The sequence below is a fragment of the Mixophyes fleayi genome, chromosome 4, assembly GCF_038048845.1.
Source record: "Mixophyes fleayi isolate aMixFle1 chromosome 4, aMixFle1.hap1, whole genome shotgun sequence".
In the NCBI taxonomy this organism is placed as follows: Eukaryota; Metazoa; Chordata; class Amphibia; order Anura; family Limnodynastidae; genus Mixophyes; species Mixophyes fleayi.
This window is the reverse complement of record NC_134405.1, coordinates 144,801,972-144,829,487: the sequence shown is the minus strand read 5'-3', so window position 1 is coordinate 144,829,487 and position 27,516 is coordinate 144,801,972. Positions and strand designations below refer to the sequence as shown.

Below are 27,516 nucleotides of genomic sequence, written 5' to 3'. Positions count from 1 at the left end.
AGTCTATTAATGTCTGGAAATGTGCAGGAGGCATGCAGTCCCATTCTCAACAAGAAAGCAACCGACTGTCTGCTTAGTCAGAAGTTGTTGCAGAATGTTCCAAAAATTATGTTGGCATGATGGAGTGCATAGCTGGCGATTAAGAAAGCCATGATGTATAGATATTAACGGTTTGCTTATCAGACCATTGAGTGACCACAAGTGCTCTGTGGATGGAGACATTGTCATTCTAGAAGACCCCTGTCCCATCACGAATCGCTGCCAACTGAGGTGAAGGTGATCACTCTGAACTACTGAATAGCAACCTCGCCTTCTAAAGGAATAACTGTATCCAATCATGCCAGGAAAATGCGCCTCACAACATTATGGGAAACACCAGAGAACTTCACTACAACAAGCACACAGGGCTGTAGAGTTCTTTAGGATGGTACCACACACACAGTCGTCCATTTGTTCAGAACATGTTGAAAGACAATTCATTCCTTCTTTGCTCTGGCCACAGCCTGTGCTTTTTGCACCACTGAACTTGCAAACATACATTGCCAGGTAAGACGAGCAGTTTATGCACTGCAACCAGACTTATATTCTCATAAATAGAGTAAATCTATTTCCTCCTGTCGCAACTCCTGTGTGAGATTGCTAATCTCCGGATTTAAATTATAAACAAACAGAGTTAACAGGGTGCGTCCAAAGAGGTAAAATAATTTATTAAATTAAAAGTTAATATAAAAATGGACAGATCTCATATATATAACATTTGATAAATACAACCTTTAAACATATGTAATAAGTATAATTGGTATTGCAGTATATAGCGTGTTGAGCTCAACAGGTTGTTTTAACACATCTCTATAGAGTATTATTAATTAGGTTTCTGGCCAGTACACCATCAGGACGAAACACAGATCTGTAATGTAGAATCCTAATTCCAAATGGACAAGTTCTTTTAAAATGGGAAGGATCTCACCCGTGTATGATTTTCATCAATAACGTGATTGTACAGTCTCTCGCAAAACGTTGTACAACAGTGCAATATTGTTCGTAATGTAACCGTGAAAATATCACCTAACCCAGCACCCAGGGTTATTGTAGATAGCTTTGAGGTTCCTCATAAGCAATAGGAGCACTATATCCTCTATGTTCCACCATAAGGGGGACCGAAAAGTGATATAAAAGTGCTCAGTCTTATAATAGAGATAATACCTCGGCAGATGAATTAAGGATCTTTCCATCCAAACAATGTTGCCAAATATAGAGGTTCTCAGGCACTCATGTTCTTCTGAATAACAACAAGGAACAGATGTCCCACTTGTCGGCTGTCCCGTGGTTGAAAAACAGCTCTGCGGTCACGCTGATAATAGTGATATAATCACGATCCTCCTCGGTAGTATGGAAAAAATATCTCCTTAGAGATAATGAGGGTGATATAATAGATGGTATTCTTTCTTTCCAAAAGCGATCTCCAGATGATAAGGAATAACAACTAACGCGTTTCGTTACCTAAAGGCTAACTTTTTCAAAGATGTTTGTTGTTCTAGCTACATAGTTAATCTGTTTACATTAAAATATTTTGTGCACTTAACAAATGTATTTAGTTTTTAGTAAATATACAAACTATCATACATAAAAGTGATCAAAACTAAAATCAGAAACAGGTAGTATTTGAGGAGTGGCCATGTACTAATTCTGTGTGTAATCATGAACAGAAATTGCAAAGGTAGAGAAAAATTGCTAGAGGTCTAGGATTATGAAGTGAGCTGGTAGAGATAAGTCCAACAATACCATAGTGCGGTATAAAATTAGAGTGATCTTCATTAGTGGACAATTTGTAGTTATGATCTTTCCATCAGGCTTTTAAAAGGAATTTTGATTTTTTATACCACACATTAGAATGGCTGTTGCTGTCTCTACCTGTTTGAGTGGCACTTCACTTTATTGTCTGTTGGCAAGCCATGAACACAGCCATTTCTTTGTGCCAACTAGAGGGCTTACAACACAGGTATATTATGTGTTTAGCATCAAGGAGTAGCTCTAACCATGTGCATTAAGCAATGTATTAGCTAAAACTGGTTTCACATTTCAGAACATATAATACTGAACCCAGAAATGGTATTTTGCAACTGAAGGATTCCAAACCAATCCATTGTGGACCCTGGTTTTGTGTAATCTATACCATTACTTGGCTTAAATGAGTAGCATTGTAATATAAGCGTATATATCTGGAAATCCTCTACCACCGTTGATTGTCTTTCTACGCAAGGTGGTAAAACTAGTGTGCGGAGGATTATGTTGCCATACAAATTGGGAAAACTATCTGTGTATCTGAATTAAGGTAGGCTTGGGTACTAACAGTGGTAGAGTTTCAAAGAGGTAGAACAAACAAGATCGTATAATCATCTTGAAGGTAACTATGCTACCTAGCCAGGAGATAATTAACTTTTGCCATCTGAGTAGATCTAGTTTAATTGTTTTAATTACATGAGGAAAGTTTTCTACAAATAAAAAATTATATTGGGTGGTAAAATAAATTCCTAAATATTTTATTTTAGTTTGTTGCCTGGAGAAGTTTAAGTTATTTTTGAGGAGTTTTATGGTTGGGGATGGCACGTGAAGAGCTAGGAATTCTGTTTTAGAAAGATTTATTTTGTATCCAAATATAGATCCATAATTAGTGAGGGTATCAACAAGTTCGGGAGAGAGGTATGAGGTTAATTTAATATGAAAAGGTTGACAATCTGCAAATAAACTAAGCTGCTTCAAATCTGGACAGCAAGAAGGATAGTAACAAAAACTTCAGACTTCTCAACCACACATTTTTATATAGTGATGGTAAAAAAAAAAGAATGTAGCATACAGCACTTATGTCAGATTGTGAAATAACCTAGTAGGTAGAAGTATGGAAGAATACAGGCAAACATAATGGTGCCTGGCTGAAGAAAAAACAGCAAAATGAAAACCTGTAAACAAAAGGATGAACAAGCTTCAACTTCACTGCAACTTTTCAACTGATACTTGTGGAAAAGAACATAAAATAATCACTCTGATGTTCCAGCTACATGGTTAATCTGTTTACATTAAAATATTTTGGGCATTTAACAAATGTATTTAGTTTTTAGTAAATATACAAACTATCATACATGGGGTATAAAATTAGAGTGATCTTCATTAGTGGACAATTTATAGTTATGATCTTTCCATCAGGCTTTTAAAAGGAATTTTGATTTTTATACCACACATTAGAATTGCTGGTGCTGTCTCTACCTGTTTGAGTGGCACTTCACTTTATTGTCTGTTGAAACCAGTGTAGTCTACTTGAGCAGATAGCCTCTATCAGTAGTTAGCAATGCTGAGCCTGGACTTCTCTTATTTCACTTACAATAATAAGAGTTATAGGATTGACAAATTGAATGAAATATGACATATATGCAATGAACGTAAACATAAAATATTTCTGAAAACATTTTTTTTCTGATTTTGCCCAAAAGCTGTAAACATGAGAGATACATTGCCTTGCATTTACCAACATTATGGACCAATGATATATGGTACATTCTGTAACAGGCAGCTGACTTGAACGTTTAAGGAATGGACTCCTAATTCAAGCTGACAATAAGGACATATTCCGGTAAGTACTGGAAAGTGCCATAAACATACATCACTGTACCCTTCACTCTCACACCTTCTAAAGTAAGTTGATGGAGCAGAAAATTTTGAACAGTAGCAAAAGTCATTTACTAAAATAATGCCCTTAAAACGAATTCCATGTCTCAGGTGGTCACACATTTGGACATTAGAAGTCCCAGGTGTAAAAAAAAATCTGAATGGGAGAAGTGCGTACTGCATCTAAAACAAAATTATATATATATTAAATACATAAATAAATATAACCTCCCTTATTTAAAAGCTATAAATTCAAGGTCTAAACAAAAGCATTACCCAACACTGCTTCACCCTGCTCAACAAGCATCTAATATTGAGCCTAGTAAACTGAAGGTAGCTGAGCTAAGGAGAGAAGTCAGCCATCTTTAGCAAGATCTCTAGCCGATTACATTCCTCAAAGCCAGAAAACAAAGGAGAACATATTTATCCCAATCGTTTTGGTTCTGCTCTGCCAAAACTGTGTGAGCTTTTTACCTCTATGTATGTATTACCCAGTATTGTTTTTTTACGGGTTGTTCCCAATTGTAAAGCGCTACGGAATCTGCTGACGCTATATAAATAAATGTTGTTGATGATGATGATAGACTAGGAGGAGGGAGGCAGAATGTAAAGTGCAGAGAGGATTAGAAAGTCCATGATAAAGATATAATAGATGAAAAAGAACACAGTTTCAACTTCAACCCATAGCACAGCTGAAGAGCCTTTAGAGCACAGACATTCGAGGTAAGAGACAATGGAGATGATGAGGTGTGAGTACCAGGCCGATTAGAGTAGCGTATCTTGTGTGAAATCACTCTGCTCATGCTGAGAAGAGTAGCCACGTATATACTTGTACCTTACTTACCTGTATATTTTTTGTTTACTTTTTGTTCATCGTGTGACGTGGCAGATTCTGTGGCACCATATAAATCTAAGATGATGATATGCACCACTTACACTCAATTGCACCTGGAGAGTACAGTAAGGAAGTGTTCATGCAATTGGGAACAGATGCAGAGCAGGACACAGATGCATATATGCCTGTCCAAGCTGTATTATTCATGGTTTGTCAAGGGCAGGTGCAAATAACAAATAATGACAGTTGCCAGCAATAGCGAAAGCTTGTGATTGGCTGTTTGAAAATGCTCCACTGACACTGATAAGTGCTGTCTTTTTTGCACGTGCCTTTATTATGCTTTGAGTGTGTGTTTAAGCAGCTTTATCTGCTGATATTATTGATTCACAGTTTGCCAAGTGTGTATTATGTAGTGACCAGAGAGCTTTGTAATGTTCATACTTCTGCCATCATGTAACCACAGAGGAGCTTCCTGTCTGGGTGTCTAAAGGGGTAGACTACTTTTTTTTTGCAATGACAACAATATAAATCACCCCACAAACGGATTTTGCAAAGGGAACAAGCATTTTTTCCAGAAGGTTCTACAAATCAGTGAGCTTCATGGTAAAGAGCTAGACAATTTACTGTTTAAAAAAATAAATATGTGGAGTTGCACTTAACTCTTTAATGACATGGGGTACTTTAAAGTTACATGATCAGAATAGTTTCAGCATTATGCTTTGTGGTATTTAAAAGATGAATGACTTTTTTTTTTGGCTTAATGTTTTAACTTTTTATCTTGACAGACAGCACCATCATCTTTTGGTAGCGATTTGAAATGGGGTTTTTTAAGGGATAATACAAGTAGTACACTTTTTGATTATTGCATTCATGATTATTTCCACATAAACAGTATAGCTAGAATACATTTTCTTTTTTCAAGGATTTCTCAAAAACTTTTATATATATTTAATTAACATGTCACCTTATAGGTCACAACAGATCTCTGGGGGCACTGCAACTATACTTAAATTTTGACAGAACCTGTCTGTTTTAACATTATCATGGTAATCCTAGGCAGTTAAGTCTGAGAAACAGCAATATACTGCTAAAAGACAAATCCTATAAAGCACTAGAGAATGTTCAGGAGGACATACACAAAAAAAAACCCACACAATATATTGGATTTTACATGGAATTGTTTCTTCAATGGAGTCTTCCTTAGACAAATTTAGCTGCACTATATTGTTCATTCTCATCCTTGCCGTACCAATGTCTGCCAATGGTTAATTGGTAATTCCACACCTCCTCTAGTATAAAAAGAGGTGTGTGTTAACCATTTGGTCCCAACAGTTAATTTCCTGGATAGGTCATATCAACGCGGTAAAATTGACATCCTCCCATGGCTACAATAACTCATTCAAACCCTCCCCATCCGAATATCTCCCTATGTCTTCAAATTTCTCCAACATAAAACATCCAAATTTATCTGGGTGGGCAGACGCCCTCGCATACGGCTCCGGGTGCTTCACAGGTCCTCTCGGGGTGGAGGTCTTGGTATCCTAGATTTCAACCGATACAATCTTCCAGCCTACCTCGCTCAGTGTGTCTTGTGGAACGGTCCTACACCCTCTAGGGTTTAGGCCTTTATTGAGGCTGAGGGTCTAAGCCTACTTTCCCCTGCTTCCCACCTCTGGCTCCAAAACGCATGTCGCCCTAAAAAGGTCCTGACCCATCCCACAGTTTACCACTCCTTAGCTATGTGGCAATCAACTTGTCACGGGCACTAGGAGTCTTTACCCAGGGATCACCAGGTGATAGGCTTACCAGAGCAGTATAGGTGGTAATATGGTACTCTGGTAGCAGGGTGATCACGGAACAGGAAATGGCAGATGATGAGATGCTCAGGAAAGTCTATGACTAGCAGCACTGGCAATATGGAGGTAATAATACACGAGGAACTGTATGGACAAAGGACACGTGAAGGTAGTCAGTGGTCTGCGGTAGCAAGTTGTACCACTGCTATAGTGAGGAGGAATGTCCAACAGAAACGAGGAGGTGATGAGAGTCAGCGGTCTGCGGATAGCAAGTTGTACCGCTGTCTGAGTGAAGGAATGGAATCCAAGTGGAGGTATCCGGGGAGTCAGTGGTCTGCGTTAGCAAGTTGTACCACTGCTATGTGAGAGGATACTGGAACAGGTGAAACTGGAAACAGGGGTCAGTGGTCTGCCACTAGCAAGTTGTATCACTGAATATATATATGTGAGGAGGTGCACGGGGAGAGACTGCAACACAAGATATACACGGGCACCTTGACTTTGATCCACAGTAATATGCACAATATAAATGTATATATGACTGAACAACACTGCCAATATAGAAAGTCTCTTGAAGTAATCCAGCACGAGATAACACAGTCAATGATGGCAATAGACTCAGCGGATAGCAAACTCCAGAAGAGAACCAACACAGTCCAGCAAGGTATGCAATACACAGCACAGTCAATGAGAAGTATGCATACCGTGGTTCAGGAGAAGGCAGTCAGACAGGAGTGCAGAGATACCTGAACGGCAGGAGGCCGGCAGGATGCAAAGTCCCTGGATGGGTGAAGCGGTGGTCTAGCAGGTGCAGCGCACAGGTAGGTAGACCAGCAGGGAACACAGGAAAGCGTGGAGAGCGGATCAGCAGTAGATGGATGAGTAGCGCTGAGGAGTAGCAGCAGCGGGTCTCTGCGGGAACCCGGAGGTAGCCAATAGCAACCAGCAGGTGCAGTAACGATGGGACACGGGAGAGCAGAGTTGAACTGGAACTGTTGATCACGGAGAGTAGCGGGTAGCAATAGTGGCAGCAGACTCAAGGAAACACGGGAGAGTTGACAAGGACTGAAGACTGAAGCGCACGGAGGCAGCGGATAGGAATCAGCTAGCAGTCACGATGATGAAACACAGACGAGTTGCAGGTTGAAGACTGTAGTGCACGGAGGCAGCGGATAGGAATCAGCTAGCAGTCACGATGATGAAACACAGACGAGTTGCAGGTTGAAGACTGTAGTGCACGGAGGCAGCGGATAGGAATCAGCTAGCAGTCACGATGATGAAACACAGACGAGTTGCAGGTTGAAGCCTGTAGTGCACGGAGGCAGCGGATAGGAATCAGCTGGCAGTCACAATCATGAACAGGTGAGTGGATGTGAATGAAAGACTGTAGTGCACGGAGGCAGCGGATAGGAATCAGCTAACAGTCCCAATAATACATGGTAGAGTTGAAGTGGTTAGAAGACTGTAGTGCACGGAGGCAGCGGATAGGAATCAGCTCACAGTCACGATGATACAGTAGATGGTACAAGTGGTATGGGAACCACAGTAGTAGAAGTGGTTTGGAAACCACAAAGGTAGAAGTGGTTTGGAAACCACAGGAATCAGCTGGGCTGAATAAACGAGGAAACACAGGAACACCTTCAGAGACTCATGGGGAATGAGACTCCAAGATCAGCCAACGTGGTGTTGACCACAGGTGCTTAATATAGGGAGGTTGCCTGATCTGCCAATTAAGTTAAAGGAACATACACTGAAGGTTTAGAAAGGGCTGCGCATGCGCAGTCCCTCAGGATGGAGGACGGCCACGGTTCCTAAATGTCCGGGAAGAAGCACTCACAGTCCGGTGAGTGACACAACTTCCAGACTATATGGTTTCTCCCTGCACCACTCCACAGTAATCCCTAATTTTTAACTCTCCAGAGTTCCCTCTAGGTTTACAACCCTCTGCATTCTCTGCCTGGTACTCCCAATGTGTTCATTATCTGAATGACATCACCTGCACCTCCTTATTCCCACGAATCTCCAACATCCAAGCGGCAATTGGACTACCCACACCACACATAATATTTGCAAATCCACAAGCTCCACTCTACAGTCAAATCCCGCCTTACCTCTCGCCCCCTTATTACCAGTAAGGCATTGTACCTGCGCCAGGCATCAACGCCTGGTTTGATCACCACTATCTATTCCGAACTGACCTTCCCCGCCTCCTCTCCCTGCAACCCCCCCCCCCCCCAAAGCGGCTTGAAAACGTGACCTGAGAGACCCCCTTGACGACGAAGACTTGACTGAAATTCGACACAATGCCACCTCTAGATCAAACTGCGTTAGAATAAAAAAAAAATCTACACAAACTCATGTATCGCAGGTACTACCTCCCTGTCACATATTAAAGTCTGGCAGTTGCTTTTCAAAATCGATGTCCGGCACCGCTCACTCTATTCGTCCATCCGCTCCAGGCGCGGAAACTTGTGCCAAAATAATAATACTTTGTAAACAGAAGGCACATGGCCCATTAAGAGCTCTGAATCTATTATCATGTGATCTGTCCTGTGACCCACCCTGCTCTTTAGCTCAGCTATTTAAACCTGCTCAATGCACAGGCCCCTGCCCGAGTATTAGGCTCCATACCTTTACTCCAGCGTTTCTGTGCAAGTTGTGGCTGAATCCTGTGTATCCTGACCCGAACTATTGCTGACTGTTCTTCTGCCTGTCGGTTGGTACTGTGTATTACCGATTGTTGCTGACCCAGCTCGCTCTGACAATTCTTCAGTTTCCTGATTTGGCGTTCTGCAATCTGTAGTGTACCAGTCCCGGCTACGCTGACTAGTCTCTTGCACTTGATACCAGCTCGTCACACCTGGAGGCAGCGCAGAGGGCTGTGATCAGCAAACTTACCTGCAGCTAATCCCAAACCTCCTTGCGGGGATCCCTGGTGAATACCGGTGGATCGTAAGACTCCGCTCCTCTGTTAATGCCAGCGTTAATCTAGGCTGGCGAAAGTGAATCCACTTCTGTTAGAATTGTGACAGTCCCTATTGGCCTCCATAAAATGTTGCCTGACTCCTCAGACATATGTTGGCATTTATGCTCTGGCATAAACTCATTTCTTCATATATGGTGGGATTGTCCGAAATTTACCCTTTTATGGCGGGATGCTCCACTTGAACTGAAATTTTTCCTCCTGCCCCTTGGATTCCTCATTGCCCAAACGCCAGAACAAATTGACCCGCCATATTATATCTGCTACCACTTGTCAAATCGCCTCTGACTGGGAAAACATTGCCCCCCCCCCCCCATTTTCTCTTAATTACTGAAATTTGGCATGTCCACCACATGGAATTCATGACTAGCATTATTAATAAACACCAGAAAGCAGCACAGGAGTCACAGAGAGTGCCAGATACCAAGTGGTAACTTGTTGCTCTGACCCAGGCAGTGTGTCAGAGCGTGCTAGATATAGAAGAAGGAAATTCAAATTCCCTGCCCCAATGTCAAATGACCGCAGCAGTGCCGCCCGCTGGAAGAACAGAGTGGTGGCCGAGATCAGAAACAGGAACGCAGACATGCAACTCTCTCACACTGTGATACCTACATTGTCCCTGAATACTGTTTTCTCATTCCAAAGGAGCTTTCTTATGCTTGTGCACTTTAATTTCATGCACCACTGTATTTGGATTTTGTTGTGTTCTGTTTACTGACCGTTAATAAAGACTTGTTTTAAAAAACAAAAAAGAGAGAGGTGTGTGATAAGAATTGCTTACTGTTTCCAGACATCAAATAAAAAAACTCTTGCTAATGACAACTTTTTTTCTCTCAAACTAAATGAAATCATTGTTTACAGCATTACAACTAATAGTTGTTTATTACCTTTAAGAGCAAACAAAAAACATTTATCCTCTATTTGATATAGTACACTAATTTATTTTAAAAATAACTTTTTCAACAAATTTAAAACTCAGACCCTAAATATATATTTTACCCAGGCTGTGAATAACATATAGGGGCATATTCAATTGTCCCAAAGTTCGAGCGCTCAAAAAATATTACCGTTAATACGGTAATCTCTCGCTGGATTTCAGCTTGCAGCTCCCTGAGCTGCGAGCTGAAATCCAGTGAGTAAATTACCGTAATAACGTTTTTTCCGCGCAGGATTACCATAATAACGGTAATCCTGCGCGGTCCGCAGGATTTTCGGCAATTCCGCAGACATTTGAATATGCCCCATAATATAGCACATATAAAACAACAGGAGTTATATCCATCAAAGTACAGTGTTCATAGAGAGTTGGGCCAGCACAATACTTGATCAGACTGCTTTTGTAAAAGAAAGAAGGATTTCACAGACTTCGGTGGTGGTAGTGGTGATGATGACGACAAGCTTAAGGCAAAGCATTTTTATTCAGGTCTACTGCAATCGCACACATGCCAATTTGCTGGTTTATATATCAAATTGTCAAGAAATCACTGTGTGTGGGGGGAAAGATACCACAAACTAAATACACCTGAGTACTAGTGAAACATAGCTGGATTTTAAATGTTCTCAAGGAGCAGAATTTAGCCAGCAAATATTGGTGTGTGTAACCAAACATAGATCTGGATGTTTGTCTAGCTTGGTGAAAGATGTGTTTTAGCAGGTGCTCCAAACTTAATAATATGTATTATTGATTTGCTTTAAAGCAAAGCACCCACACCCCCCCATAACTAGTAAAACTACTGAAACCGCCCATACTCAATCAACTCTGCTTCCCTATTACACTTTGACAGCAGACCCACTCAGAACCACAATTCTTCAGGTATGGCTGAAGAGCCAAACAAATGGGATGACATCACATGTGACTAATCCACGACAGCCAGGATTGGTGATATTCCCCCAAACATATATCAGCTAGAGAGAAATTATTAATGTGTTTCCCTGTATTCTAAAATTTGTATTATATGTACTAAGCAGGTTGACGATTCTGTATACATTGCTGGGTGCATGCAAACTTTTCAGTAAATGCGAATTAACCACATGGATCAATTGTATTCTTGAGCGTCTCTTTCAACTCTGTTTCTGTTGTCTACTACCCATACAATGACTCACATTTTTACAATAATTAACACAAACTAACAAATATTTTATTCCTACAATTATGTTTGTATGTTTCCAACCTAACTTAAGAGATGGCTTAGCAGCTCCTGACCTGGAACTCTACCAGCTAGGCTTGATCGGCTTAAGCACTGGACAGCTCCCCACCCTAGCAAACCATGGGTCTCTACTGAAAGCCAAGCGGTTTCCCTGCTCCCAAACGAGGAGATGATTGGCTAGATAGGAGGTCTAGGCCGCACACAGCGACCGCCATGCCTAGTATTAGGGACTCCTTAGGGAGCTGGCATAAGATGGTTAAGGTCATTCAGGACCTTCCCCTCACTTCCTCTCATCTCTCTCTTCTTGCGGTGGCAACTTTAATTCCCGACCTGTGACTGGGTCTTTGGATTTCCCGAGCAATCATTAAGGTTTCAGACCTCTTTGAGCAGGGCATCTTGGTCCCGTTTTCCTCTATCCAGGAGCGCTTCCAAATCCTTGTGAAGCGGATACACTCACATTCCCACCCTTGGTACTATTGTCTCAACAGCTCCCGAGCACTGTAAATTGCAAGTTCAAGTGCAATGGGAAACTGATCTCGGTCAGACCATGACAGATGAGGACTGGGAACATGTTTTCAAAAATGCTTACACCATGTCGAAATGCATCAATCACTGAGAAATTGTCATTTAAATGATCCATAGACTACACTACACCTAAACACATAAAATTTGGCCCACGTTTTCTCAGTTCTGTTGGAGGGAGTGTGGTTAAGCTGGATGCCTCTTTCATATCTTTTGGTCATGCCCCAAAATCAGACATCTATGGGATGACGTTTTCGGATTAATACGACAAGTAACTTAACTGTCTATTACACCGCAATGATCTCTGGCCCTTCTCCCGCTCTATCTACCAGACTTCCCAGCTCCCCACAGTCATGTCACGGGACACATTTTAATTGCTGCTAGAGCAGCAATCGCTCAAGAATGGAAGAGCCCGGCTCTCCCGGCTCTTTGCAAAATTATAGCAAAAACTCAACATAGCTATGTAATGGAAACTATAGGCTTCAAATATTCCACTTCAGCCTCTTCTCCCCCTGATGAAGTGATTCACTTGGTGCAATTACTACGCCACTCATAGGACTGCATTCTCGCCCTCTGGATCTAACTAGGATCATACTACCTGTTCTTGACCTCCCCCTTCTGTAAGGGCCTATTGCGTACCCCATCTGACTACCTACCTATAGCAGCTCCAGGAGTTGACTCCATCCCTAATACCTGCCCCTGTATCCCTTAGCTTGTATTATACCCATGTCTCAGTCATTTTGGTTTGAAAAGTGTTTGTATGAGTTAACAATACCTGATGCTTTTAAATGCCACTTGCCCTTTGATTGTTCATGTATAGGTATATTTACTCATATTTTAATTGTGTTATTTTTGTCTTTTTTTTTTGGAAAATCTAATAAAAACCTTTTTTGAGTTAAAAAAAAACAACAGACATGAAGATGTGACCTAATATAAGGATGCTCATTGTTTAGTTATCACCACTCTTAGAAGAACAGCCGAGAAGTGGCAGGTGGCTTATCACATATTTGCAAATGTGTGTAAAGAGGATTCCTGCATTTTATGTACAAATAGATTATCCAATTTACTGGTTCACAGCAGTGTGATGGGGGATTTTTCTGCATGTATGTCATTATCAATCAAGAACAGGATCCATTTACCCCGCTCATTCAAATGATTCAGGATACTAGGTCTCCAAATGAGTATGAAGGCTGCACAAGTGATTGAAATGGAATTTATGATGTACAGGAACCTGTTTTGGTATACACAAAAATTACATGTAAATAACATTGTACATTGTTCTGCCCGTTTTACTTTCTAGCTCTCATTTCATGCCTCAGTGGAGTCACTGGATCGCAATTAATTAATAAGCTGCAGTCTCATGAATAAAAGTTCAACACACAATGTTGTTGCTAACTACATTTTAGCTATACAAAGATGGCACATTATATACCTGACAGATGTTAGGTTTATATAGATGTTAAGCAGGCGAGTAGATACGGGTTCAGTTTTGTAGTAGAAAATATCAGTAATCGTACAAAAAAATGTATACATTTAAACTAAAGGCGAAACAGGTAACTTCGTAAACCTTATATAAAAAAAGAATTCTTTCAATGTATACCGAGGTAATTAATCATTAAAATAAGATTTATATACAATTGTATGTTTTCTACTATAAAACTGTTTCTCCTCTTATGAACACAGCACAATCATCAGAGAAATATACTGTATGAATGGAGTTTCCTAACTCATCACAGATAAGCAAACAATCTGAAAGAGCCATTTGTTGAACAAAAAGATTAGGTTTTGCTGGAGCTCTAACACTGCAATAAAGTATACACAATGTAAGTAAGACCACTTAGTGAGAGTTGTGTTCTTGCTTTGACAGCAGGTCCCACGTTTTCCACAAACAGTATGCACAGACGTATAATTTATCTGCTACTATAAAAGTTGTTAAACTGTACAGATAGAGTAATTTGCCTTTAGATAATCTGCCTTAAATTAGAGTGCGGTTATCACACCACCTACAATAAGGCTAGGTACACACTGGAGGTTTTTCAAACAATCATCGGGCCAATCACCGACAAACGACCACTTAGCCACATATAGCGTTAGTGCGTATACTTACACGATGTGCGACAGTCGTTCCAAAGTGCTGATTGTCGTTTCATTTGATTGGTCGGACTGTTCAATAATCTCGTTGCAATCACCTTCCAATCATGTACTGTGTATGCCCTCACGATCACAATGTCGATAGATTTTTACAGAGCTATAGGCTTTTCAGCTGTTGCCGGCAATGAACATGTCCTGGTGACTAAATGTAGAGAATGCTGTAGATGGAATATTTTTTTCCTTATTTCTGAGAATGAGAATTTTGTTCCAGAGTCACAAAAGATAACGAAACTCGTTATGTCATGTGGATAGCTATAACAAGGTGGTTAATCAGTGTGACAGGAATGAATGAATGAATGCATATTGTGCGGACCTTCTCTAAACGACCATAGGATTAGATGAAGAGCAAGAATCTGAAGGTAAATTGTGTGTAGTGTGTATGCATGAATTGCCCGACCAGTCAGACCTCCAGTCGTAGGTACAATCGTTTTAGATAACAGATTGTTCAAAAACATTCTCCAGTGTGTACCTAGCGTAAGGTGTAGTCGAGCTAATCTGGTGCAATCTGGCCCAATCACTATGACAAGCACTAAATCACACCACTTGTCCAAAAAAAAGAAGCACCGTCAGTCTTCCAACAACCTGAAAATGACAAATGAGATAAGCAGACTTCCATTTCGCTTTTTTAAATCTACCCAAAACTGTCCCAGTATTGTACAATTAACAAGCTAAATATATAAGAGCTGAATCTGCTGCAGTGATGACAAAATTACAAGGTTTTTCTTTTTTTTCTATATATAAATCACACACTTACTCTCTCTTCCAGTCTGGCCAGTTGCTCCTTATAATAATCATCCTGTCTCTTAAGCTCACGCTCCTTTTCCTCCATCTTCTTTGCCTAAAGTAATGATATAAAATATTAAAATAAGAATGATAACTGAGCTAGTAGTATACTTTTGCACAATATTTAGTAAGTAAAATTCATATTCAATAATTTGTCAACTGGGAAAATCAGAAATATTTCAGCAGAACATATAACTATGGATCCTGAGAACTTGGCACTGTAAAGAATATGCCTCAGCCCAAGGTTTGCCACCACGCCATTCCAAAGATGTCAGAGAATCACAATGCATATGATAACCGTAAATGTCACGGATAATACCCAAATTGGCAAACAAAGGGTTAACATATCATACCAGTTTAGATGTGGAAGACTTCAATGCATTTCAATTGGATAAGTAACATGCACATAAATATTTACTTACTTGAGTATTTAATTCCTGAAGCATAGCAGAGGAGAAAAACAAATATTTGTCAGACAACAGGAAGAATGGAGATATTTATAAATTACACTGATTTAGGAATCTTGGTAGTGTTGTTTTTTCATTGTTTATTTTAACTTTACAGCAATGGACAGTTGGTATAACAAAATATTTAAAAAAAAATCCTATATAAAAACAGAACAAGTATGTGAGGCTGACAAAAAAAAGTGTACATGTGAGACAGAAGGTAGAAAGGGCCCTCCTCTTACAGTATAGAGGATTAGGATCTATAAAATGTGACCCCCTGAATAAAAGATTTGTTATTAGAGAGCGATTACAGCATTGTCAATAGATATGGGAATATAAGAGAAGACTTCGAATACATTAAGTTTCAGTTTTACACAAATTAAGTTTAGGGTTAAATTAGGCAACCAATGAGGAGACAGTAAGTGATGTTAGTTAAAATAAAAGAGGCTGAAAAGAGAGGGGCAATGATGAGCATGGAGTAGCAGGTATTTTTCCATGCTCTCCATACAAAAATCTAGAGAAATATCCTGAATGGCTATCTTCTAATAAAAGAGGACTGAGCGGCAGTCAAATCACGCATGACCCAGGGTATCGAGTGACATAGGCTTGCCAACTTCCACATATCTTACCTGTGCAGTGGAGTCCGAAAGTCCTCTCTGCACAGAAGATTGCAGCATACCAGCGGTAGCTGAACAGCAGAGGCCAGTGGGGAATGTCATCCACTCCTCGCCTTCTCTTTCAAATATAAGCCTGCACCAGAAAACTTCCATACACACACACATTATATATATATATATATACATATATATATATATATATATATATATATATATATATATATATATATATATATATATATATATATAAATAAATTATATTGCCTTTTTGTCATAGCAGCTGTCCATCAAGCCTATTTAAGGCACATTTAGGTGTGGCTCACAAGCCAGCCTTTGCTAGATGTAAACCCCTATACCTGGGAGGTGAGTGCCTCTGATTTTAACTGCATTTTAATAGTGTTTAAAGCATATAGGTCAGTGTAGGACCTGCATATAATGAGGTACCCTTGACGTTGGGATGCAGGCTTAAGTCTTTTGATCAAAATATGAACTAATACCTCATGTTTTCATTTTGCTAGACACACACAGATATGCAGTTTAAAGGACAAGCGCTGACAAGCAGCTGGTACCATATATAATGTGGGATATACCGAGCGCGGGATTATTTTTCTCTGATAGATAGATAGATAATATATATATATATATATATATATATATATATATATATATATATATATATATATATATATATATATAGATACACACGCACACATATATACATACACACACAAATTCGTATTTTATTTCTATATATATCTATATGTCTACGCAAATCCAGCATACATATTCGGTCTATATAACCAGTATTAAAAAGGCAAAGGAAGATAAATCCTGCACGACTATAGCAGTGAAACCCTTTGAAAGGTCTTCTGGCCAAGTTCTATTTCTATATGAGATTAGTAACCTGGAGGAATCTCTTTCCTTAACCTCTGCAAACAACACATCATTTATCTTCAAGTGTCCATAACAGGGCAGAGGACTGTGGATAGGGGACACTGAGATTCCTATTGTGAAGCTGTATATAGTAAAGATTAATTGTTATATTTGGCATAAAATTCTCTGAAATTCGGATGAGCCTGAAACTCCACGCTGGACTGTGGCTAGAGGAAAACGCTGCACATGGGAGCAAGTGGAAGGTTGTGTGCTATAATATTAACTCTGTGTAATCTCCTGTTTTACACCTAAAAAGCTGTAAAAGAGTTCAAGTACTACATATCTACTCCAGTAGAATATAGCATCTCTGAATGGTCACACAATATGAGCAAGACTAGTCATAGTGCGGCTGCTGGGAGGCTTGAGCAGTTGACTGGCTCTTCATTCACGACAAATAAAGGAGGGTCTCAACAATCTACCTCACAACATGCACAAATGCCTGGGCAAATTTCAGTGTCATATAACTCATCATCTAGAACAGATCTGGCACTTTTCTCCACGAGAATGGTACATTATGTAATAGAAGTTGAATATAAGCCAAGAGATATATCCAAATCATTCTCGCTATTAACCAGTGAATGTACAAGCAGCAGAGTCACAAGGCGATTGAGCAGACAAAAAAATAAAATGAATAAAAAGGGGGAAGGGGGGGGGTCAAAAACAAAAAAACAAAACAGCATCTGGGATGCATGTAAAACTTATCTGAGGGTAACTCTTAAAAAGAGAGTGGCAGCAAGAAAGACATTATCGAAACCAAGGAAACTGATTTAGAGCAGAAATGTAGAGAACCAGAGCAAGAAAATCATATTCATAGATGGCTCAAATAAAGACACTGCCCCCTGTTACATGCAACCCTGCCCTCATTAGCATAATCATGTTTAGACAGTTCACTGCCTCACACAAAATAAGCACACTTTTCTAAAACACATCTTAGGGGCGTATTCAATTGTCAGCGTTAACGCTGCAAAACGAGCGCTCGAAAAATATTACCGTTTATACGGTAATTACTCGCTCAATTTCAGCCCGCAGCTCCCTGAGCAGCGAGCTGAAATTGAGCGAGTAAATTACCGTATTAACGGTAATTACGCGCAATATTACCGTATAAACGGTAATATTTTTCGAGCGCTCGTTTTGCAGCGTTAACGCTTACAATTGAATACGCCCCTTAGTGTCAGTAGTCGCATACATTACATGTGGAGTTCCCACGGTTTGAACTCAGAACTTGAGTTAAAGTCATGGGAAATCCCCATGAGATAAATTAATAGATATACACACACACACACATATATATATATATACACGCTAAACTGCTGCAATAGCTTATTTTCGCTGGGAGCACTTAGCAACTAGTATTGCACCGTGTATGAGCCTGGATCTAGGTGGGCAAAAAAAAATAAAAAATAAAAATTGAGAGAATTAGGTTAGTGTAGGGGTGTTTTTTTAAAAAAATTTAAATTATTTTTACACTTATGTCTGTTTTATTTACATTTTTCCTTGTGCACTACAGATCCCAGCAGTCACTGGGTACTTGTGGTTCCGCAAAGTGCCAGCATGCCCTGGGACCCAAAGGTATGCTGTTGCCTGTAGTACTACAAGCTCCAGTATGCAAAAACACTGAATACCAGCCTGGGAATGCTGGGACCTGTAGTGCACCCCGGACAAAATGGATTTATACATTTATCAGGTGTGTGAGAAGAACCCATGTGCTATCAGCACTGGGCTAATTTAACTTATGAGGATAGGGGGAATCCACTTTTTATTTTTAAATCGGCTTGGGATTGGTTTGGCATTATGGCAGGGGGACCTCACGCTATGGGTTTCCCTGCTATAGTGCCACCATCCCAGGCTGACAAAGCCTAGTGATGGTAAAAGTAAAGTCGAAGTGACTCCACACTTTCTTTTGCTAGTTGGTTGGTTAAGCTGTTTGGGATGGGATGGGATGGGATGGGATGGGATGGGATGGGATGGGATGGGATGGGATGGGGGGGGCGCTTTTTTTAAAATAATTTTTTAACATGTATTGCAGTTTATATTGTTTATATCTGTTAATTTAAAAAAGAGAGGGAGAAAACAGGGTGCCTAATAGCGCAGTATTTCAGAACACCTGGTCACCCCAACACCTAGTGATATGTGCGTACCAGATGGATGTGGGCAAGAGGCACATATCAGATTCCCATAAGTTGTATAAAGATTTCTTCAATGGTTCCCTGTCATCGCAAATATGAAGGCGAATAATACCAACGATGATGTAATATCAGTTAAAGGTGAGGCCCCACACCCCACCACACACACCGTTTGTGTTTATGCATACCAAATGGGGGATGAATTGTGCTTATGTGAAGTATGCAGTGGTGTTTGGTCATCGCCATCTATAAATCCTCAAGTCCAGTGCTCAAGCTGCCTCTCTCAGTCTGCTGAGCAACGAATATCATTATGGAAACCATTTCTTGCCCACATCCATCTGGTACGCGTTTATGTCACTAGGTGTTGGGGTGACCAGGTGTTCTGAAATACTGCACTATTAGGCGCTCTGTTTTCTCCCTTTCTTTTTTCCAGTTTTGTCTGCAATGACCACCTGTTTTTGTGAAGTGGGGCAGCCACCAGGAGTGATTTTTCAGACCTGTATTACATTAATGGACTTCTAACTAGATTTGAATATACTTTATATCTGCATTATGTTATCATCTGTTAATTTAAGTTGACATTTTGAATGATGGCTTTACAAGTTAACTGTCGACATTCCGACTACATCCCCTGTATACACCCTCATTTCGATCACTGGTTTAAACTATAGTGGACTGGATGAAAAATGACAATGACTGCATCACATCCAGATGTGACAGTACATTTTGCGCTAACTATACTGCAGGCTCTTTATAAACAAAATTCCCACAAATTTCCTTATCTATATGGGTATAGAGAATTAACTTTATAATATCCTAGTTCCAATAGACTACTTCATATTAAAATAACACACAGGTGATACACAGAAATGCACTACTGAATCAAACTACTTTTATTGAAAGAAACAAAAAGGTCACAGAACAAAAAAAAACAAAAAAAAAAACAACATATGATTCATCTGACTGATGTACAAAAAAAAAAGGTCAAGAACATGAAAGGTCAAAAAGAGAAGCAGCTGTTACATTTGTGACCTTCAACTTCAGAAAACCCCCAAAAAAAGGAGATACAGAAAATGAGCTAAGATTACCAGGAACTTCAGTAGAAAGACCAAAAGTAGCCAAGTACAACAGAATAACAAGAACGAGCATCTTAAACAAAAAGATTATGGAATATGGGAGACTGACAAGTGCAATTTCTACTTCAAGAAAATAAAACATTAAAATAAAGGCCTGATTCATTAAGGAATGTAAATGCAGATAAATGTTGTATTTCGTGTAAAATTGCACCGCGCGCCCCTGCTAGATCTCTGCTTGAGGTCGTAGAGTTATCTCTTCAGTTTATGCGGAGCTTAACCATCATCAGACATGTAACATTCTATTACTTCTCAAGGTAAAATGGGAACCTAATATTGGTACAATTGATGAGGAGGAATGGTGCGACATCCTAAAAAGATTAAACTTGCTACATCTTCGGTTCGTTTTCAACAAATTCACTTTTATATTCTGCATAGGGTATATCACACCCCACTGTCTTTGGCTACCATTGATAGGGCTCGGAACGCTGATTGTCCTAAATGCTCTCAACCAGGATGTGATTTTTGGCACTTGCTCTGGGAATGTCAGTTAGTCCTTGCTTTCTGGGAAAAAATATGGAATTGTATAAATGAGTTGGTACCCGGTATCCCTCCTTTGGAACCTAAAGTATGTCTTTTTGGGTTATCACTAGAGGATAAACTAAGCACGCCTCTTTATAAATTTGTCCTTATAGCATTTACTTTGGCAAAAGTTGTCATAGCGCGTAATTGGCTGGCAAATGCAAAACCAGACTTCCGTAACTGGAGGGCCTTGGTAAATGATACCATGGATCATGAGAGATACACTTATACCTTGCGAAGGGCCGAGCGCAAATATCATGAAGTCTGGTCCTCTTGGTACGAGTCCAAGCACAAAAAAAGAAGAAAGGTCCAGGATGTTTGATAATTAAATGTGAGATCTCCGCTAGGTCTGGCCTGTGCCAAATTAAATAAAATATATTAATTTAATCCCATTATTGTGGTGCTGATAAATTGCTACTTTACGCAATATCTCTGATGAGGCTATACACATGATAGTTCTATATTCAAATACGTGTGCATGTGACTGTTCTGTTAAATCTGAACCTGCTCCATTTTCTCTCTATATTATTTCGTATTATTTATATTTTCAACATGTGTATCTACACCCGCACTGATCTCATATGGGTGATCTTGGGACTCTTAATTGGCTGACATATGTTAAGTAATGTTTGTTTTTGTTGTTTTCTGTTTTATGTACTAAAATTCAATAAAACAGTACCTTATTCAAAAAAAATTGCACCGCGCATAGTCAGAAAAGGACTATATGCCAGTTAATGCAAAAACAACCAAATCATCTTCCAATGCAAAAGGACACTTCTGACCGCTTACGATTTTATATGGTCGGAACAGGGGAGGGAAGGGGAGATATACCAAGTCAATGCACAGAAAGTGCATGCCAAGGTTGAGAACATGCTCATCCACTTAATTCAAGGTGGGCATCTCTCAGGTACGTGATTTTCAGCCGCATCACTTGCACCAGCTACAGGGCAGATAGAAGTGCAGAGTGATAGTGCACATGTATCTGCAATTAGGAGCATCTGTAAAAATGCATAAAACTGGAAAATCTGTGTGACTTGAAGGTCATTGCTTTATTGCTTGGTTTGCAACTTGGGTACACTAAATTCTGCTGTTTCTTGTGTGAATTGGCAGCAGGGATAGGAAGCCACACTACATTAGAAAACAATGGTCTAAAAACATAAATCTTTTATTCCTGGGCAAAAAAATGTGTTAAATACCCTTTAAGTGGATCCTGAAAGAGTGTATTTACCTCCAATGCATATTAATCTAGGACTGATGAAACAATTTGTAAAAGCAATTGATAAAAACTCTCCTGCATTTATGCATTTGAAACCTACAGTTCCAAAAGTAAATGATGCAAAATTGAAAACAAGATTTTGTACTAACTGTAAAAAAAAATTCTCTAAACACAGCTGGGGGACAATGCTCACCTTGGGGTATAGTCGGCACTGTGGAGTAAAAGGCATTAACAAAATTGTCTAGCCTGCTCCCTGCCCCCTCTAGCTGGATGCCTCAGTTTCTATAACTAACCAAACCACAAAGGAGGTCGAAACACAACCAACAGAACCGTCAGAAGCACAAGGGTGGGAGAGCAGTGTCCCCCAACTGTGTTTAGAGAAATGAATTTTACGGCAAGTACAAGAATCTTGTAATCTCTTGCACATACAGTTGGAGGACACTGCTCACTTCGAGGACGTTCCAACTGCCTATAGTAGGTACACTCAAAATGGACTGCATGAAACAAATTATGTGCAAAACCTGCCTCTTTGGGTGCAAAGACGTGAAAGTTGTAAAATCTGGCAAAAATATGAATGGAAGACCAAGAAGCAGCTCTATACAAGTGCTCAACCAAGGCCCCATGCCACGCTACCCGAGAGCAGCCATCTGACCTGGTAGAATGAGCCATGAGGCCTTCAGGATCCAGAGAACACGGACAGATAAGCCTGACGAATAGTTGCCATAATCCACCTAGCTATTGTTTGTTTAGTGGCTGGTGAGCCACACTTACAAGCGTCATACAACACTAAGAAAGCATCAGTCTTCCTGTTAGGAACCCCTACAACCAGTACAGCAAAACCCGGAGTCTGCTCTGCAAGTCTGGTGTTCACTGTTGCCCCTAGTGGTGGGGACAGACTTGGCCGCAGACTAACAGAGGGTCGTGAATTGTGTACCGGTTGGGGAGAACCCAGGAAAGCAGAGTGAAGTCCAGGCAAGAGTCGAGGGCCGGCAGCAGACAGCGTATCCAACTAACAAGCTGAGGTCAGGGGTCAGAGGCACGGTAGCAAGGTCCAAGGTACAGGCAAGAAAGGTCAGGGTCACGAGCAAAACATGCAGAGTCCAATAATCCAAGCAGGGGGTCATACACAGAGAATCAAACGGAGTATCCACAGGACAGGGACTAGGAAGCAGGAGCAGGTCAGCAAGACTGTAACAGAGAAGCTATAACCGGCAGTGAGGCTCAGATCTCACTGCCTTAAATAGTACTAAGAGCCAATCAGGACAGAGGAGGACAGGGCTGACAATCAGTCTCAGGAGGCAGCTAATTAATTGCTAGCTAGAACTAGCATAGGTAATAACATAAACCAGGAAGCATGTATAAAAATATAAATGAACCAGTTTAAATCATATGAGAGCTCCCCCTGGTGTTGGAGGACGTCCCTACATCCTCCTACATCTATGCCACAAGGATAATAACAGAGCATAGAAACTAAAGCACGCGCCCGGCTGCTAATTCACTCCAGGATTGTGACACTTCCTAACTGAAGCTGTACAACCCTCAGAGATCCACAAGGCTCTAACCTCATCCAGAGGTATAACAAAACTCTGACTACTGAATGGTGAATCCTGAGACAATACAGAGATTACCAATGTTTTGATTAATATGAAAACTCAATACCTCTTTTGGCTGAAAAGATGACCTGGTAAACAAAACAGCCCTTTCCTTATGGAAAATTAGAAAAGGAGAATGGCAATACAGAGCCGCCGACTAAGACACACGACCACTGAGGAATTAATCAAAACAAACTAAACCTTCCATATAAGAACTTTCAAAGATAGGAACTACATGGGTTGAAACTCTGTAAAAGCCATTAACACAAAGTTGAGGTCCCATGGAGCCACTGTAGGAATAAAAGTTGGATGAACATGAAGAACCCCCTGAAGAAACGTCTGAACATCTGGCATCAGGGCCACCCTCCTTTCAAAAAAAATAGACAAAGCCCAAACCTGAAACTTCAGGGATGTCAAACGTTCCTCTTTGTCCAAACCTTCCTGCAGGAATTCTAGCACCCTAACCAAATGAAAGAAGGCAGTCAGTACTCGTTTCGACCAACCAATATATGCTTTCCAAATACGATGGTAATAACTATTAGATGTGGATTTCTGAGCTTTCATCATAGTCTGGTTGACCCTTTCCGGCAGACCCTTCTGTCTAAGAATCAAGCTAACTGTGCTTGGCCCCGATGTAAAAACGGACCCTGGCTGAGAAGATCTTCCCTGCAAGAAAGACGCAAGGAGGAGAAATGCTCATTGCAAGAAGATCTGCATACCAATATCTTCTCTGCCAGTCTGATGCCAGTAGCATTACTGCAACCCTTTAGAATCTGATCTATTTCAAGATCCGAGGCAACATTGGAATTGGAGGAAGTAGACACACTAGACTAAACCTCCAGGGCACCGTCATGGTGTCATTCTGGCACAATACCTGTCCCTGCACCTTGTGGTTCAGCACAGAGGCCATCATGTCGAGCTCTGGCTGACCCCACCTCTGAACAATCTAGACGAACACCACTCCCTTGGGGGGATGGCATGCCAACTCAGGTAATCAGCTTCCCTGGTATGAAGAACGCTGACATTACAGGAACTTTCTTTTCCACCCAAGTCATGATATTGGCAGTTTCCCAGAGAACCCTTTGTGACTGATACGATCTGAATAGGTCTGTTCCGCAGCCTGAGCTGCGCCTGGATCAGAGCATTGTACACTGCCCTGAACTCGAGAACATTGATGGGCATCCTTGCCTCCTCCCGAGTCCAGAGACCCTGTAATCTCAGATCCAAGGCCACCGACCCCCAGTCTAATAGGCTGGCATCTGGATCACAATTGTCCATTCCCAAATGGAGAAGGGACATATCAGGTTGAGATTCCCTGCCATATTCACACCGTCACTGTTGAGAGACAGAAAAATTGGATTTCCATTTAAGGCTCCAACCTCTTTCATTTAGCGAGGATTTTGCATTGGAAGGGTCGCGATTAGAACCAAGCAAACTGTACTGCCTAAAAACAGGACACCATGCATCCTATCAGCTTCATACACTGAAGGATGGATACGCGCTTGAGGGACAAGACCTTTAATTTGTGTTTGATCTTCTGTATCTTGACCAGAGGTAAAAAGACATTCTGGCATCTCGTAACGAACAAAAAATCTTCGACGACCATGCGCTAAATAGGAACCAGACTGGACTTCTTGACATTGATTACCCAGCCATGGTAAGGCAACATCTTTGCCGTGAGGTCCAGGTGATCCAGAAGGCAAGGGGCTGAATCTGCTTTGATCAAAAGATTGTCCAGATATGGCAAGACTGTCACCCCTTGTCGACTTAACCTTGCCACCATGACTGCCATCACCTTTGTGAATACTCTTGGGAGCACTCTGAATTGGAGGTGGTACTGGTCCACCGCAAACCGGAGGAGGCTGTGGTGACTGACCCATATAGGAATATGAAAATAAGCATCCTATATATCTAATGATGCTAAAAACTATTGTTTTCTCACTGAATTGATAATCTGAAAAATGGTTGCTCTCAAGTGCATATTGAGGGATTTTAGATTCAAGATGGGATGAAAATAGAGATCTGGTGTCTGTACCAAAATGAGGTGGGAGTAATATCCCAACCCCTATTGCTCCTCTGGAACAATGACTACTGCTGCTATCAAGGACTGAATTGAATGGCCCCCAGAAGTGCCACCCTCCTAGCTTCATCTCTTGGTAAGGGAGTGGACAGATAACACCACAGAGCCGTCCCTAAGAGGTCCATTATGTACACTCTGTGCACCACCCCCCTTACCCAGTTGTCTGTGGTAGAACTGAACCACTGATCCCAAAAAAAGAGAAGTCGAGTCTCTCCCACTGAAGTTTCCAGTGGGGGGTGTAGGTAATCATGCTGATTGCATGTCAGTCTGCTTAGCACCAGGACGTCGTCCTATCCAAGCCTGTCTACTTCTCTGAGCTGCCCCTGGCAGGGCAAAAACCTGAAACCTCAATGAGACACCCCTTTTGTTCCCAACAAAACAAAAGGAGCAAAATCTTTTGTCCTGTTTTGGGAACAGCCATGGGCAGAAATAAGCGCTTACTTCCCGTGGCCTGTGAGATGAACTTTTTCAAGGCCGGGTCATATAAGCGTAACAATTATATGGCGGGGTTTCCTGAACTGTCTTGGATTCGGCATCCACCTCCCAAGAGCGAAGCCAGAGGGTTCGTCTGGATGCCACCGCTAATAAGGAAGTCCCAGATAAATCCTGACCTGAGTAGAAAGCTGCATTCCCCCAGGAATTCAACAGCATCCTTAATGTGGGGATAATTGGGACCTGGCCATACCAGATTGGAGCTCATCACACAGTGTGAGGGCACATTTTTCCAATGCTTTAATCACCCATGCTGCAGCCATAATAGAGCTAAGGGAAGCACCAGACGCTAATGGATTTTAACAACCCCTCACATCTCCTGTCCATGCTCTTTTTCAAATTTGCAGCACTAGGAAAAAGAATAATGGTTGCCTTAGCCAAATGCACGATGAGAGCATTTACACTCAGGTGTGTCTCCCATGATGCTACATCCTGTTCTGGAAAGGGGTAATACAGGCGACACCTTCTTGGTATCTGAAACAGGTTATCTGGTTTGAGCCTGGCCTCCTGACACATTTCTAACGATTGAGTAAAGGATGGAAAAGACACTGCTCTTTTATTTACCTGTTTAAACTGGGAACCCTGGGGTGCTGCCTGTTCAACGTCAGAGATATTAAGGGCCCGTCTAAACGCCACAAACAGATCTTCCACCGCTTATTCATTTGAGGGATGCTCCTCACAGGCAGACAAATCCTCAGTATCAGATTCTTCCAGAATGTCACTGTCCTCCCGAAGGGATGGATCTGTATCAGAGTCCCCCACATCCTGAATTTGGAACTGGGCCAGATGCTTACACTGTCTACCAGCAGATAGCTGCAACATTTTCTGAAGAGAGGAAGATACCCTGGACAGATCTTTCTAGATTTTGCACCCAGGCAGGCTCCCTGGGTTTTTTGTCTAAATGTCGCTGCAATGTCAGTCCCGAAGGATCTGTGGATTGTGTGCCCTGAGAAAGGGTAGAAAAAACATCAACACCTGTTTCAGAATATGCACCGGCTCTTTTGATATCCACAATGGGCTGTGGAAGTTCTCCGGCCTAGGCCAGTACCACCACATCAGCAGCGTCCCCAGATGAACGCTGACTGAGGTCCTCAGGCTCACAGGCCGTGCAGAGACCATCCGGGTCTGACTGTCCATCTGGAATTTTGGATTGGCACCTGGCAGTTTTGGACCCGGAACTTCTAACATGATGAATAGATACAGAAAGAGAAAAACGGCAGCACACACACACACACACACTGCAGAAAACAGTCCAACACAGAGAACGATCTACAGTAAACACAAGCTGGTGTATGATGTGTGAGGTAGTATCACTAAATATGCGTATATATTACTGTGTAGTGACCTATACAAGAACCAACTGTACTACCCATTTATGAGAAAAAGAGGTACAGAGAGAAAATATGCAAAAGATACAGTAAACCTTCACACCATCATATGACACTAACACACACATATATATATTTATATACATACACACACACA

General features: G+C 41.0%; 1 protein-coding gene across 2 annotated transcripts in view; it reads right to left on the bottom strand.

The window, feature by feature from the left end:
• The window catches only part of CHCHD3 (coiled-coil-helix-coiled-coil-helix domain containing 3), a 177,563-nt gene that overhangs the window by 58,657 nt on the left and 91,390 nt on the right, over positions 1–27,516 (bottom strand). Inside the window, exons 5-6 of one of the 2 annotated variants that reach the window (XM_075208547.1) lie at positions 15,300–15,314; positions 14,849–14,932 (exon numbers count right to left, since the gene is read on the bottom strand). In XM_075208547.1, coding sequence (XP_075064648.1) covers positions 14,849–14,932; positions 15,300–15,314 — 99 coding nt within the window. The remainder of the gene's footprint in view (positions 1–14,848; positions 14,933–15,299; positions 15,315–27,516) is intronic. The other variant, XM_075208548.1, reaches the window with a different exon arrangement.